Genomic DNA, 16,626 nt, shown 5'->3' on the forward strand with positions numbered 1-16,626 from the left:
AAATATCCTGTTTAGACTTAAAACGCAAGGAGAATTTCCCCTCCCTAACATATGGTGGTACTACCAAGCAGCTCAACTTACCCAGATCTCCATCGCATACTCACGGGACTTAAAACCCGTCTGGGTGCCTATGGAGAGGCAAGCTCTCCCCACCACACAATCGATTTTCTATTGTGGTCCCCACAAAACTCAGACCTCCTACCATGGCTCCTACCCTGTCCCACTCACTGGCCCTGTGTAACCGGATGCCCAAATATCCATCATTAATTTCAGCCCTACGCCCTCTAATGCATTTTTTCCACAACCCCAATTTTACCCCCAGGAATGAACATCCTGTCTTATAGTTGGTGGCTCAACAAGGGCGTAATCAGAATAGGGAAGTTCTTCACTTATACAGGCCCCATTTCCCTTGGGTACAAAGTGGAGATGCCGAATTTAGAAAGGTTCAGATATGCACAAATTCACCATTTTCTTCAATCTATCTGGCCTAATAAGCCAGAACCTCCCAGGGTCACGGCTTATGAATCATGGTGCTTGAACATCGTGGATCGGGGAGGGGGGAGGATATACACAATTTACTCTTCATTAGCTTCATCTCTGTCCAAACCTTCCTATGCCAATACATGGGAAAATTACCTCAATATAGACTGGGAAATGAAAAAATGGAATGTCTACTTCAAACACTCCTTCAAAGGTATACTAAATGTTTCCTTGATTGAGGCTAGCCTCAAAATATTTACAAGCTGGTATAGGGTTCCCAATCTACCCAGATGCTTCCCCACTGTGTTTTAGAGAATGCCACCACATGGGCACAATGTACCACATATGGTGGACCTTCTCACGAATACGAAGCCTCTGGAATAAACTTTTCTATGTAATACGCAAGGTAACAAATACTCAGGTTCCCCAAAACCCCAGGCATAGCACTCCTCAGCCTCAAGGGGGAGAAAGTAGATAAATATACACAAGCACTGATCTTCGTCGTTTATGGAACCAAAATTACTATAGCATCACATTGGAAAAAAACCTCAGTCCCAATCTCAACAGTGAAGCACAAAATCTCCTGGATTGTGGCGCAGGAGAAAATAGGAAGTATTATAGAAGACAGGATCCATGTCAAACTCATCTGAAAACCCTGGGCTAAATATTGTCATATACCGCTATACCCTGGAGACTACTCCCCATAATGGCTTTACCTCTAGGTGACCCACCTATCCCACCTCATCCCTTCCTGTCTCTCACCTCACTTCCCCCTCTCTAGAACTACATCTCCTTCCTCAATCCCCTCTTGCCCACCCTCTTCTGGGCCATTGCTATATCTACACAACATGGCTAGTTGCTACTTTTTTTATTGCATGCTGGTGTACATATGGAATCTCTGTTTAGGAGCTCAGTCTCCCCGCATTTCCTAACTGCACTCCTGCTGATCAGCTATATTTATACTCTTGCTCCAGGTCTCAACACTGTTCAATGACTTGTACTACATAGCAGTAATGCAATAAGGCCCTAGTATAGGTATCAGCCCTGAATACTTCCACCCTATTTTCTTTAGTTGGGGACCCATGGCAGTGTTAAATAGTAAAGGCGGCTGGGGCTCCCCCATCCACAACGTGATCCCTTTGGGGATGGCTGGAGGGACCCTCACTTACCATCTTTTCCCCTTCTGACTGAAAAAATACTGTTGTGAATCTCCTACACGGTTATAACTCAATGTTATGGTCTTTCCCACAATACTTTATCATATCAGGGCTGAGATCAATTACAGAGAGATGCACTTACTTAACAACTCATGGGGGGGTATTTACTAAAGGATTTAGAGCGAGTGCACTTTCAAGTGCACTTGCAGTGCAAATTGGATTTGCCTTTCGTAAATAACCCGTATGCGTTCTGTTTTTCTAATGTTTGACGGGCCAATGCATAATTTTATTCTCTGAAAGATATCTTTTTGATTGTAACTTGTATTCTTGCTTGTTAAAACCAATAAGCATTATTGAACTATAAAATTCAAAATATTAACAACATACAAAGCCATTCACGAATCTGCCTCCAGCGGCATCACCAGCTCCATCTCAAAATATTACCCAAATCATCTTCTTCGCTCCTCCCGAAACCTCCTGTTCTCAAGGTCTTGTCAGTCCCTCTTAAGCCTCATACACACGGTCGGACTTTGTACAAACTTTTCCGTGAACTTTTGTACAAAGGGCGTGGTCCACAAGTTTGTATTGTATACACACGGTCGGACTTTTTGACAACAAACACGACCGTAATGACGTCACAACATACTGACGCCGCTTCAAAAGAGGACGTTCAATGACTCCAGCGCCACCTTTGGTGAACTTCTGTATTGTAGTCTGATCTTTTGCATTGGTTCTGAGCATGCGTGCTTTTGCGTACACACGGTCGGACTTTGCTCCATCGGACTTTTGTTGCCAGAAAGTTTGTCCGTTCGCACAGCCAACAAAAGTCCGATGAAAACAGAAAAAGTTTGTCCGATGGAGCGTACACACAGTCGGATGTTGCTCCAAAACAGCTAATTTGCATGTTTGTTGTCAAAAAGTCCGACCGTGTGTACGGGCCTTTATGCTCACCTCAGGACTTCTCCAGAGTCTTTTCCATCCTATGGAACTTCCTACTTCAACCTGTGCGGCTGTCTTACTCTGTCCACCTTAAGGTTATTCCTGAAAAAGTAACTCTTTAACACCTTCCTGACCAGCCGCCCCAGTTGTACTGCGGCAGGTTGGCTCTCCTGGGCGAACCGACATAGCTGTACATATCTTAATTATTAGCAGGGGTTCCCTGAGACCGTAGAGTTATTTCAAGAGTTCCTCCTTGTTAAAAAGGTTGAGAAAGGCTGTTCTATACTATAAAGCGAACAGCTAGAAGTTGTTGTAAAATATAGAAAAGGGCTCCTCAATCAGATTTATTTCACTAAAGCCTTTTGCATATTAGTTGAGTTTGAATTTGTGCATAGTTTACCTACTTAAGGACCGTGCCAAGTTAAAATCATTTTTTTTTTTTGCTCGAAAATTACTTAGAGCCCTCAAACATTATTATATGTTGCTTTTTTTCTAACACCCTAGAGAATAAAATGGTGGTCATTGCAATATTTTCTGTCACACCATATTTTTGCGCAGTGGTCTTACAAGCGCACTTTTTTTGGGGGACTTTTTTGAATTAAATAAGAAAACAGTAAAGTTAGTCCAATTTTTTTTTTTATATTGTGAAAGATAATGTTACGCCGAGTAAATTGATACCCATCATGTCACGCTTCAAAATTGCACCCACTTGTGGAATAGCGACAAACTTTTACCCTTAAAAATCTGCATAGGCGACATTTAAAAATTTAGGTCTAGGGTTAGAATTCTCGCTCTAGCTCTAACAATCGTGGCGAAACCTTACGTGTGGTTTGAACACGATTTTCATATGCGGGCGCTACTCACGTATGCGTTCACTCCTTGCAGCAAGCTCTGATTTTTTCTTATTTATTTTGCTTTTTATTTTTTATTTTTACATTGTCCTTTAAAAAAAAAAATTTGGGTCACCTTTATTCCTATTACAAGGAATGTAAACATTCCTTGTAATGGAAAAAAAGCATAACAGGACCTCTTAAATATGAGATCTGGGGTCAACAAGACTTCAGATCTCATAGTTACACAAAAATTCAATAAAAAAATGTCAGTCGGCAGCCAGCCAAGCATGGAAGAGGACCTGATCGGCTCCATGGCTACTGACAGCTCCGCTGCAGAGACCACTTTCATATGAAACCGGACTGTTCACTGAAGAAGAGGATACCGGGCTTATGGCAGCTAGCTGCTGCCATAACAATGATATTCCTCTTCAAAGTGCTGACGTATATCATTGTGAGCCGGTCCGGAATAGGTTAAACTGAACATCAATAAATCACTGGTCTCCAAGATGGTTGAGTTTTTCTCTTTTAGTTTTTCTGGCAAAATCGAATGCTTTCAGGATATTTAATGTCTTTTTTTCATTTTGGATTCTGTGGAAGGGTTAGAACCTGACAGATTTGTATTGCTGTCTGTGTCTCCGCTGCAGACATTTGCTCCATATAATTATCAGTAATGTCACCGGGACTGAAAATCCAAAATGTTGAATTGTCACCACATTAGGAATAGAGGGAAAATCTTCCAATGGTGACACTCGTTCACATAAAAACTGTCTAAGAGAAAATTTATTTAACTTTAGAGAGATTTCTCCTCTCACTTCCTGTCATTTTTCCAATACATGAAGTGAAGGACAATGTCCCTAATGTAATAAAAACCTTATAAAATAGAAAAAGTCAGCACCTGATAATGAGCCTCAGTTGTTTACTGAGGTCTCTACAAAACAGGAGACAAAGAAAAAGTGCCAGAAGCATGTTCCTCTATTATGGTAGGGTAACATGGTTTTGGCACCTTTTCTTCATCACCTGTCTTGCTGAGCCCTTTGGACCTCATTCACACAGGCATACACGTGTGTGAGGAGATGGACCTTAGTGCTGGTGTACGGATCAGTGCACCTGTGTGAATGAGGCCTTATAAACAACTAAGGTTTATTATGGGCTGCTGTTACTTTCTATTTTAGGAGCCATAATATGGTATCACTGGAAGCCATACTGGCATTCAGGGTCATGTGCTACATAGATTTGTCTATAGCAGTGATGTCCAAATTTTGGCCAGCGGGCCAGATGTGACTCTTTGTTTGTCTTTATATGGCCCTTGGGGAGCTATTCCTTCCAGCACTATTGTCCTCCTAATGACTACAGGTGCCATGTCATTTTTTTACTTCCACTGGCCACCAAGCCTGAGGTATTGATTATTCCCACTGTTCACAGTCTGGCCCCCTTAAAGTCTAAAGGACAGTACACTGGCTCCTTACTTAGAAAGTTTAAAGACCCCTGGTCTGTAGTAAAAAAAAAAAAAAAATCTGAAAGGGTTTTAACCATTTCCAACTCTATTAAAAACATGCATCTACTTTGAGAAGAGCACCACAATGTAATTTTTCAATTTAGACTAAAGTGGAGCAGGATTCAGTCCTCTCCCAATAGCACACTGTTATTCATTGCAGGAGATCTCTCTGCCAGGTTCATAGAGGCATTCAAATACCTATCTGGAGCCCAAACACTGCACCATTCCATTCCACTTAAAGGTATTATTTATTTGAACTTTTTTATATCCATAAACCCCTAAAAACAGGTCACAAAATAAAAACTACTCAACTTAACCCCCTTTTTAAAAACAAAAAGAGAAATACTGACTAAATAATAACTCCCAGACCACATGTTCAAAACAAAGTTAAAGGAACAAGAAATGTGTTTACTACTTACCCCTGTCTGTGTCATAGAGGAATACATAATGGTTCCAACCATAGTGATCTAGTAGACTTAGCAGTGCTCCCCGTAACGAAGGTCTCAGCTGCAACACAAACTGACTTTCACCCTCTGTTGGGAAACTGGGTGTGATGAGCGAGATGTGCAAAGCACTGCAGAATGAGGTCAGGGTGTGTACCGATCTCTTGTCATACAGCCCAAAGATGGCAAACACTCCTCTTGAATACTGAGAGCAAACTGAAAAGACAGATATAAAAAAGGCTTAAAATGCAAAAGATAACATCAATTAAGTTCTGAATTTGCTTACAAAGATCAGATGTGGTCATACATTGCAAACACATGTGGAACTGCCATGGGTGTAATAGTGGAACTCCTTCTTAGCCCATAAAGCTGTCAGTTTTCTTACTCTTTCTGGCATAGTAGGGTATTAGGGGCCCATGCAAAATTTTCATGGAGATTTCCGAGAACAGTCACTTAAATGTTAAAAGAAACCTACCATAAGACAAACATGGAGACTTCTGTTGACAAACTACATCTGAAAATCCTAATTGCCTGACCACCATTCTGACCTGTCATACTTCAAGTAACTGACCTAGAACAAGTATGACTATCAACACTTCTATCTTTACCTTAAATAGTTATTTTCAGCCACTTGAGCTGTGTGATTAAAAACTGCCTGTAACTGATTGTGGATTATCATGATTAATCACAGTCATTCACTTTTAGTGATCGCTAGATGATCAAGGTAGTTGCAATCATCTGCAATTAATCACGCATAATCATGCACAATTGCACTTGAGGGCATTTGTGGCTACATGCAAAGTTTTAGAGGTTCACTAGAGAACTGAATGAAGAAGATCAATCACAGTCAACCATGGAACATTTTTTCAAAGAGTGGTGGAAAGAATCCTATGCAGTTTAAGCCTTAGCATTGCCATAGGCAGTTATGCAATGTATCGTATGCATTATAACACTGATCAAAATAGAAAAAAGTGCATTGCGTTTTTTTAGTTCAGTTATGCTTTTTGTCTATAGATTGCATAAAAATTCAATAATCTTTGCAAGACAATATTACCAAATACAAGCCACCTCTGCCCTAAAATATGATATATGTTTTACTTTGTTTTCCAGGGAAAACAACAAATCACTTGCAGTGGGGCTGCATCCACACTGCAAAGGTTAAATGCTCATTTAGGTAACCTGAAAAAAGGCTGTTACTTACTCAATCCATACTTTCATATGCTCCCTTTGCAATATTAGACTGGTCCCCATAGCCCCTTCTCCCCTATGCTCAGGGAAAGACAATCCACTGATGTCATTAAGTACAATGCAGTACTTATGGCTCTTCACTGGATGTAAGGACACCAAGAGATAGTCCATTTCTAAAGCAAAGGAGGGCTCTGGGTGTCAGGAGAATGAAGGATCATGTAAGAAAATTTTATTTTTCTATTCCCTTAGACAGAAAGTAGCATTTACCCCTTGCAGTGTGTGGGCAGCCCCAGTGCAAGAGAGAATTTTATTCTTCCCTGGGAATAGGCTTTATGTAAAGACAACGCTATTGCCAAATAACAGACCCATGCCAGAACTACCGTAAAATAATTGGTATGGTCCATAGGCAGCATATGGGTGCGGGATGATTAGGAAAAAAATAATAAATGCACTTATTTGTGCAGGTAAAAAAAATTTGAGTTTTCACAGGAGCCTGCAAAACATTTCACATGTGATCAATTGACTGCATGTGCAATATCAAGCTCCTGCACACTCCTCCTAGAGCTTTATGCTCATACCTCCATATAGGTTTTCAGCTAGAAAGCTGGAGAAAGATTCAATGGACTACAAGTACAATGATCAGCATGCTTGTAGTCCATTGAATATTCCTCCAGATTTCTAACTACAAGTCTTTTTCTGTTATGGCAGACAGTATTCGTAGTTTATTCATTTACAAATCCCTATCCTTTAATCCCGATATTGGAAAAACCACTGCTAAAATTTGTTTAGCAGTGTGTGTTCATCACTTTGGAAAATGGGACAATAGTTAGTAGAATCTACACAAGAGGGTACATACTGTGAAAGTATGTAATTAAACTTTTATAGAACCTAATAACTAATGCTGGGCAGTTGCTCATGTCAATACAAATCTTCAGCCACGTTTAAAGATGGAAATGGGAATTGTGGATTGAAGCCATCCTGCAATGAACGACTTTACGAAAGTTGCTAATTGATTAAATGCTTTAAGAGGAAGAGGGTGCTCTTTTGGTCCATTTCAGGTCCAAATTCAGCCCAAAATTTGGGCTTAAATCAGACCTGGAGAAACGGTGAACACGAATGCACCGGACCCCTGTTGTGAGCCGCATTCTAAGATAATATGAAAAACAGAGAAAAAATCGCGCTACCACCTACAGTTTAAAAGAAGACCAAAGATTTGTGTGCACACATCAAATACTGCTGCAGTTCTGCTATATACCGGAAAAATATATGCTCAAACAAAATAACCCAAAAGAACCGCGCTGTCCTAAGTATGAGCTTAGGTTGTGTGTTTCCCCAACAGGGAAATCCAATTTACAAAATTGTGTTGCAAAGTCGAAAATTATATTGGTGGGTGATACCAAGGAAATGTGAAAGAATCGCCCAAGACTAAAAGATAGTACCGTCTATAACCTTAATTCAATAAGTGCATATATATGCTATATAAATTCAACTATACAGATGGTACCAAATAAACTCTTGGTTCAAGTAAATAAAACATGTGACATATTATTATATTCAATAATACAAAAAAAAAAGGTCAATGTGTTATCATAGAAGATTACAAACACATAAAATAAAAATAAAATAAAAGTGTCCAATCATTTGAAATCAGTCCATAAAGACTATGAAATCACCACGTGTCAGATGTGACATAAAATTCTCAGGATTTTGTTAAACTTCTCAGCAAATGTAAAAGTGCACCACCACCGGAAGTGAAGATTAGCTCCTTACCAGATGCTCTTAAATAGTATGCTCTAAAAGGTCAAACCAGGCCATATACATTCATCAAGCGTCCATAGGCTCCACCCATAGGCTAGATCATTACGCAGTCAGGCTCCAATATTTGGCAATAACCGGTCCACCATAAAGAGGAGGGAAAACACTCCAAATAGTGTAAAAACGTTTTATTGAAAATAGTAAAAAGTAGAAAATGCACTTACAAAGGTCAAGCACAATTGGGCATGTCACAGTAGGTAGCGCCGGCCGGACGCGAATCCTCTATTTCAATACCCTTTCGCCAGCTGGTCCATTCGGGGGCAATGAATAGCGTGTCACACCGCCCGACGCGTTTCATGAGACGACGTGATATCTCACGAAACGCGTTGGGCGGTGTGACACGCTATTCATTGCCTCCGAATGGACCAGCTGGCGAAAGGGTATTGAAATAGAGGATTCGCGTCCGGCCGGCGCTACCTACTGTGACATGCCCAATTGTGCTTGACCTTTGTAAGTGCATTTTCTACTTTTTACTATTTTCAATAAAACGTTTTTACACTATTTGGAGTGTTTTCCCTCCTCTTTATGGTGGACCGGTTATTGCCAAATATTGGAGCCTGACTGCGTAATGATCTAGCCTATGGGTGGAGCCTATGGACGCTTGATGAATGTATATGGGCTGGTTTGACCTTTTAGAGCATACTATTTAAGAGCATCTGGTAAGGAGCTAATCTTCACTTCCGGTGGTGGTGCACTTTTACATTTGCTGAGAAGTTTAACAAAATCCTGAGAATTTTATGTCACATCTGACACGTGGTGATTTCATAGTCTTTATGGACTGATTTCAAATGATTGGACACTTTTATTTTATTTTTATTTTATGTGTTTGTAATCTTCTATGATAACACATTGACCTTTTTTTTTTGTATTATTGAATATAATAATATGTCACATGTTTTAAGATAATATGAACCCAGCCTTAAACTATTGTTTCATAATGTCTTATTTTGTCCAACCCCTATATACAGCCCAATTCCATTTTAGGCCCCTTACACATGGGCATTGTTGGTGTGGCAAAAGTGTTTGAGGGGCATTTTGACATGATGAGGAAGGAGGCATGGCTTGCCTGCAAAATGCATCCCTATTGGCTACTGATTCTAGGGCTGACAGGTCGTATACACAGGCTGTAGGATCTTCCTAGGCATCCACCGCAGCTCTCATACCATCTGCCCAGCGGTCCCGGACTTCTCTGCCCTTGTCTGGTCCCTCAGACTGTCAACTCTCCCTGGACTGCCGGTTCCCCCGGTGTGTTGACAGCTACTCCCCCTGGACCATTATGGACTACACATTCACCACTGTTCTTCACCTGTCGCCATTACACATCTTGTGAGTGGAATTTGTTGTTCATTACTTTTTTTATATTAAACTGTGCTACACCATATCCTGCTTGGCGCCTCTCTTTTGCCTCTCACACACGATCGGATTGTTGGCCAACAAAACCGTGAAATTTTGTCCGAAGGGTGTTGGCTCAAACTTGTCTTGCATACACACAGTCACACAAATGTTGGCCAACAATTAGGAACATAGTGATGTACTAGACATACTACATTGTCTTTCAGCTCTTTAGCACCACCCTTTGGACTCCTTCTGCTAATTTTGTGTTAGTAGAAGTTTGGAGAGTGTTGATTTGTGCTTTTGCTTTCACTTTTTTCATTTAGCGCTTTTCAGTTTGCGCTTTTTGTTTTGTGCTTTTAAGTTCATTTCTAAACTGCCGCTTGTCAACCAGACATGTTGTGGAATCGGAGGAGATAACTTGTTATTTATTATTGGCCTTGAAGTTATTGCTTTGACATTATTTTTTTGGTTGAATAATGATTTGATTTGGTATATTTTCTATATTTTTGGATGCATAGAAAACACTTTTTGGCTAAGTTCTATTGGCAGATAGCATGTCTTTTTTTTAACGCACAATAAAAATTGTGTAGAATAATACTTGGCTATGTGTTTTACCTCAAATGAAAGTTTAGGAGTAGGCAGTTACAATTTAAAAAATACAATGTAAAATTGGCAAGGGACACCAACATAGTTGTATCTTTGATCTTATAAACTATGTGATAATAGTGTTGTGGCAACTTGCACAAATAAAAAAAAACATAATAATATTATTCTTGATATCACTAGAAAAAAAAGCCTTTGAAAATGTGTTTGCAATAACTCCATCAGTATCACCAGCAAAGCAGCTTAATTATTATCCCATTAAAGAAGAAGAGAATTGTGCGCTGCATTTGGAGATTTCACCAATATTATTTCTCCATTACGAACGCTATTTTACAAGACCGACAGCTTCTGCTTTCGAGCATACGTGTTTGTACTTTGGACTTTTGTCCGACGGACTTGTGTACACGTGATCGGAAAATCCAACAACACACATTTGTTGGTGGAAAATTTGAAAACATGCTAGCCAACATTTGTCCGTGGAAAATTCTACAACAATTGTCCAATGGAGCATACACATGGTTGGATTTTCCACCAACAGCCTATCATTGAACATTTGCCGTCGGAAAGTCAGATTGTGTGTAGGGGGCTTTTCCTTATCCTCTTTTCTTGCAGCTTTTGGATTCCCTGTCAATTTGAGAAAGCAGCTTTGCACATGCTTAGAGTGTCAGCTAGTGACTATTTTAAAATGAGCTTTTTCCTAACCTCCAATATAGTATTCTTATTCCTTTTTTTAATACATATGTTGGGAACACATCCCGTGTTTCATTGGTTTAACTCCTAGGGTACCGGTACATGGGTGGCGCTGTATTAGAGTCTGCTTGCCTGTGTTTTCACTTGATGTGCCTCCATTGCCTGTAAAAACCCAGCAATGTCCCTGGCCACTCTTGTGACCAGAAAGCTTTGTGTCGTAGTGCAGCAAAAAAAGTAGGGTGTATCACCTGCCAACATGCCACATAGAAGTGAAAGGGGGCACGGTCGTGGCGCATTAAACATCTTCCCTTGTTATTGTGGATATTTGTATTTTTAAAAAAATAAACATTTACACAAATAATTAAAATAAACAATGCTGCATTCCAGCAAATAAATACAATTTGAAGATTAAAACAGGAAGCCACAAAGGGATTCATGTATCAAAATGACTTTTCCAGTTTTTCCTAATCATAAAACATTGAAGAATTGCAGAACCACCAGCTGAGATTTAAATACCAATGTCTGTCTCATTTTAATTAGAATGGGGGATATTTTGTGTAGCATATTCCAATTAAAAAGAAAGCGTATAAATTATTTCTAATGTTTAATAAATAAAATATTTGCCTGTAAGTTCAAATTAAAATTCTAAAACAAAATAATTTGACAAGTAGTATGTTAGAATGTTCTTACATGCTACATATGAAGTGCAACCTTTTAAAAATAGCAGTAGCCAAGGATTAGATTAATATTCATGGGAAGTTTTAATAACACATTCTAATTAAGCATGAAATGCATTTAATACACTCAAGAAATTGAACTAACTTTTGCTCAAATATGTTTTAAGTGCCTGAATCTTAAGTCTTAAGTCTTAAGTGTCTTGAATCTGAGCATGTGGAATTTCTGGCCAGTTCTCTGGTTCAGCATCTTCCGTCCACTAAAACCTTCCACCTGGGAAAAAAAAAATTTAAAGTCAGCAGCTACAAATACTGTAGCTGCTGACTTAAAGAGGAAGTAAACTCTCCCACTCTGATGCTTCTTTTCATTTAGCCCATTATAATAAGTAATTATAAAACTATAGCCACTGTAATCCAGCCCAAATCGCATATTACTTACTGTTTAAAGAAACTTTAAAAAAACTTGTTTCCAGGGGTAAGGCAGCGCCATCTTAAGTATTGTTTTCTGAGTCCACAGTGGAGTGTATTTCCGCCCTCATATGGAGCACTTCCTGTACTGCTAACCAAGCCTTTTTCTCAATCCAAAATTTCTATGGCAACCCTGCTTCCCTGTTCATAGCTGACTTGTTTTATTTAATAGTATTTACTTGTGCCAACTGTCTAATATTTGCCTGTGTCAGTGTTATCAGCTTCAGCTGATAAGACTGCAGTAATGGCCAGGTTTACATTGCATGTGATGTCAAATGGTTACATGGGGTGTAGGAGGAAGCTCTGAGTGATTATGCAGTCTCCTGGGAGTTCAGTGTTGTGCTGTCAGAAGTCCTGATAACAGATAGACAAGGATGTCTGGGCATGCTCAGTGACGTCATTCTAAAGAACAAAAAGGATTACAACAATACTAAGCAAGTAAGGAGATATCTACACGCAGTGTTCATTGGGGTTTTTTATGCTGATTTACATGGGACAAAGTTGTGGGGGAGAGTTTACAACCACTTTAATATTAGGACACTTACCTGTCCAGGGACCCCGTGATGTCGCTACTCCAGCCGATCTTCGACCCGGCTCCCGGGTGCTGCTGTTGACATTCCTGGTAAGGGAACCAGGCAGTGAAGACTTTCGGCTTCACTACTGGTTCCCTACTGCACATTCGCAAGTAGCGCTGCACCTTCTGAATGGTCCCTGCTGTCTTCTGGGACCTGTGTGTCTCCCAGAAGACGGGGGGGGGGCAGACATTGCGTAGTCTTTACCCGGAAGTAGGAGCAGATACCTGGATTTGTAAGGTATCTGCTCCCTCCTGAAAGGTGCCAAATGTGACACCGGAGGGGGGAGGAATCTGATCTGCAGAAGTTCCATTTCTGGGTGGAACTCCGCTTTAACCTTAAATGATATTCATTATGAGCAAATTTTTATAAAATTATTAAAACATTTACTGGGCAAGTTTATCAAGTATTCGCACAGCCATCGTAAATAATTTGCCAAATATGTTTATTTCCCAGGATTGTCACCTCCATCCAGTAGCCATAATGATTTTTTTTTTCTGATTGAGGTATTTCAGGAAATCACTGTATTTTGGCAACTAGATGGAACTGGCGATCATAGCAAATAAACAAATTACAGGAATTATTCGTGACAGCAACATCAATGTTTGAGACATTTCCACAGCAACGTTTTTATAAATAGACAAGTGTCTCTAAAGCCAAAACTTTTTTGTTGTTTTAGATTGGGGAAGGGTAAGCAACACTTTCAGGTATTTATTGCTTTTCATGTCCCTGCTTTGGATATGCACCTTCCCTATTTGTCCTATGGACCATAGTCAAAGGGAAAAAGAAGAAAAATTTAAAAAGTTGAATAGGAACGGAGGGAAAGTAAAATAAATAAATAAATAATTGCCTTGTAAAGTTTCACTTTTCTGTTTTTTAAAATAATTTTCAATGACATTAGAAAGTCCTGTGGTCTGGCAGTGGGCAGCAGTGCCAGTGTCTTTGCTGCACTCCTGTATGCCGCATGACAAATCAAAATCAGAGCAAATCAGCAAAGAACGTGGTATGTTAAATCAACCTTTTAGGATTTTATTTTATAATACTCTTAGCAGATTAGTGTGGTCACTGTATTTATAAAGTAAAAGTAGCTTACTGCAGCAAACAAGACTTTTTGGAGAGGACCCCGAATGGGGTCAGGATTAAAAGAGAAGTTTGGGATTTAAAAAAAATAAACATTTATGCTAATCTAGGTGGAAGCTGCATCTGTCCCCAGCTGGCTCTGCAAGGGGAACTGAGCGATCAAACACCTGTGATCGTTCACTTCTCCCCCTCCGATCTGAGCAGAGTGACGTGACTGATAGTCAGCAGCTCTCTGCTCTTCCGTCCAGGCTTGCTGGAGTGCTGGGCTGTGGAGGGGACAGGAGAGGCTGGCTCAGGCTCTCAGTGGATCACCAAAAGGCTGTGCCAAGTGGTGATCCAGACATCCGGGTGCATCCAATTGGTCAGCGTTTTTCCTGAGTGACATCAGCCGACAGTGGGCTACAGAATGAAATGCACTCCTGTAATCTATAAGAGAGGTACAGCCAAGAAAGCTTTGGCCACACTTCTCCTTTAAATCTATTGTCACTATAGTCACTAATCCTTTTAGGGTTTAGTTATACTTTACATGTAACTGTTTTGGGAAACAATTTGATTGATGTGTTTACTCTCGTTTTATTTAAGCATACATTGTTTCCTGGAGAAGCATGTGAGAGGGATGCAATTGACATGGACACTAGTTATGGTGACTTTTAGTGGCTTGGGTGATGGTCTATTTAATGTAGAATTTCTAAGCCTTTTTATTATGGAGCAACCCTTTTGAAATAATATTTAGGCTTCAGGGAACTCCTACTAAAAATTATTATACCTACAGCTCATTGTACATTAGTCACACCACATTGGTGGTCTGTGGGGGAAGGGCTTCTCTGAGCTGGTGGTTAGTGAGAAAAAGTTAATTATTATGGTGCCCATTTCAATGGTGGTCAGTGGAGAGCACCTATATTTTGGAGACATTGGAAGCAATGCCCCTTACATTGGTGGTCAGTGGGTAAAATCGTCTTAATGAGAGTGCACTGGATTACTAGTGTCAGTGGTTCCTGACCTGACAATGGAGACGAGGAGCTTCACTGGTCGAAATTCAGTTTTTTCTGCTGGGTGGTGTTGGTACCAGGATGGAAATAAATCAATGATTTAATAAAATAAATACAAAAAAAAATCAGATTTTTTTATTTAAATCGATTTTTTTTATTTTTATCAAAATTTAAAACAAAAGTGCTTTTGGGGTAAAAGTCGATCTTAAGATAGTTTTCTTTTTAGGATACATCAATCATTTTGTTTATTAAGCATGAAGTAGAGCTTAGCTGTGTAGCATGAGGCTGTACATTCTGTAATATTTAAATTTTTGGTAAACTCATTCAATGAAATCAAGCTCTGCAAACTGAGATAACATGCACTGCATTGATGCATTCACACTATATCACAGTAACCGTGAGATAATTTAAAGTTCAGGAATATTACTTTTTCCCCATTGTTTTGCAAATCTATGTACATTAAAAACTGTATGATTGATTGATTCGGTTCTGATATCGCTGTTTTACTAACCTGACAGCTTATTATTCTAAATAGGAAACCTTCATTTTGTTTACAAATATTAAAGACTAACTACCAGCAAGAAGGAGTCCTTACATTTAAAGAGCGCCTGTCATTTCAGATCCATCATGGCGGCGCCTGTTAGTGGGCATCCACTCACCTTCTGCAGCCACGTCCCTCACCTTGTTGTGTCACTGCCGCATCACCAGCCGTCTAATTAAAGTAAATGGGACTGTCGGTGAGTCAACAGCAAGTCAGAGGAGGAGTCGCTACAGGACAGAGATGACAGTTGCTCTTTAAAAATGATGATTTAAATCGAGTTGATTTAAATCAAGACTTTTTACTAGTGATTTAAATCCTGATTTAACCCTAGTCATCCCTGGAGGAACCCTGGTTGAAAAAGGCTGCTTTAGTGGAATCATGAGGCTAGGTGAAGGCATTTAAACTCTGAACGAACTTTTACATTGGCATGTGAGTAAAGAAATATACTGTACATTTTAAACTTCTGGACAAAATGTATTTTTTTCACGTGCATGTAAAAAAAAAAAGGACACATAAACCTTCCGGATAAATGAATGTGAGATCATGGATACGGCTATACTATGAAATCTAGCTTCTGAGATAAATAATTAGATATGAACAGGGTGCCTGCTGAACTGTGAATAAATATAAGGGTTTGTGGAATTTAAAATAAGATAATTTTACAGTACATCAGAGTTTACAACCCATATACACAAAGTGTGTGCGGTTTTTAAATGGTTATGGTTTAGTAATTTTTGATGAATATAAATGTTGTAATGACTTTTAAGCTTAAAGTGTTTTTCAATTTTTGCAGGCAAATTTGACAAAACTTAACCATATGTTTGTCAAGTTTTTCCATTCATATAGCATGCCTAAAAAATATATATATTTTTGCTGTGTATATTTTTTCCAGTAGAAGACCTTATGACCAAGCAGAAACATTCCTTAACCACTACAATACAAGGCACTTTCGCCCCCTTCCTTCCCAGCCCAATTTTCAGATTTCAGCACTCTTGCAATTTCAATGACAATTGCGCGGTCATGCTACGCTGTACCCAAATTAAATTGTTATCATTTTGTTTGCACAAATAGAGTTTTATTTTGGTGTTATTTATTAACGACTCAGATTTTTATTTTTTGCGATATAAGCGAAAAAAGAGCGGAAATTTGGAAAAAAACAATATTTTCTTCTTTCTATTTTAAAAGAAATCCAACAAAATCTAATTTTGTCATAAATTTAAGCCAAAATGTATTCTGCTACATGTCTTTGGTAAAAAAAATTTGGTTAAGTGTATAATAATTGGTTTGTGTGATCACAGACATATGTACGCAAATGATCATGTAC

General features: G+C 39.2%; 1 protein-coding gene across 11 annotated transcripts in view; it reads right to left on the reverse strand.

Moving 5' to 3' along the window:
• Positions 1-16,626, reverse strand: part of GRIA4 (glutamate ionotropic receptor AMPA type subunit 4) — a 478,284-nt gene that overhangs the window by 296,150 nt on the left and 165,508 nt on the right. For all 11 annotated transcript variants that reach the window (XR_013274705.1, XR_013274706.1, XR_013274704.1 and 8 more), the window contains exon 3: positions 5,324-5,563. Coding sequence is in view for 8 of the 11 variants with exons in the window: in XM_077484347.1 (XP_077340473.1) it covers positions 5,324-5,563 (240 nt within the window). In the remaining 3 variants the exon portion in view is untranslated. The remainder of the gene's footprint in view (positions 1-5,323; positions 5,564-16,626) is intronic.

Source organism: Lithobates pipiens, unplaced genomic scaffold (genome assembly GCF_037356315.1).
Source record: "Lithobates pipiens isolate NorthernLeopardFrog02 unplaced genomic scaffold, aLitPip1_a1.2 Scaffold_16, whole genome shotgun sequence".
In the NCBI taxonomy this organism is placed as follows: domain Eukaryota; kingdom Metazoa; phylum Chordata; class Amphibia; order Anura; family Ranidae; genus Lithobates; species Lithobates pipiens.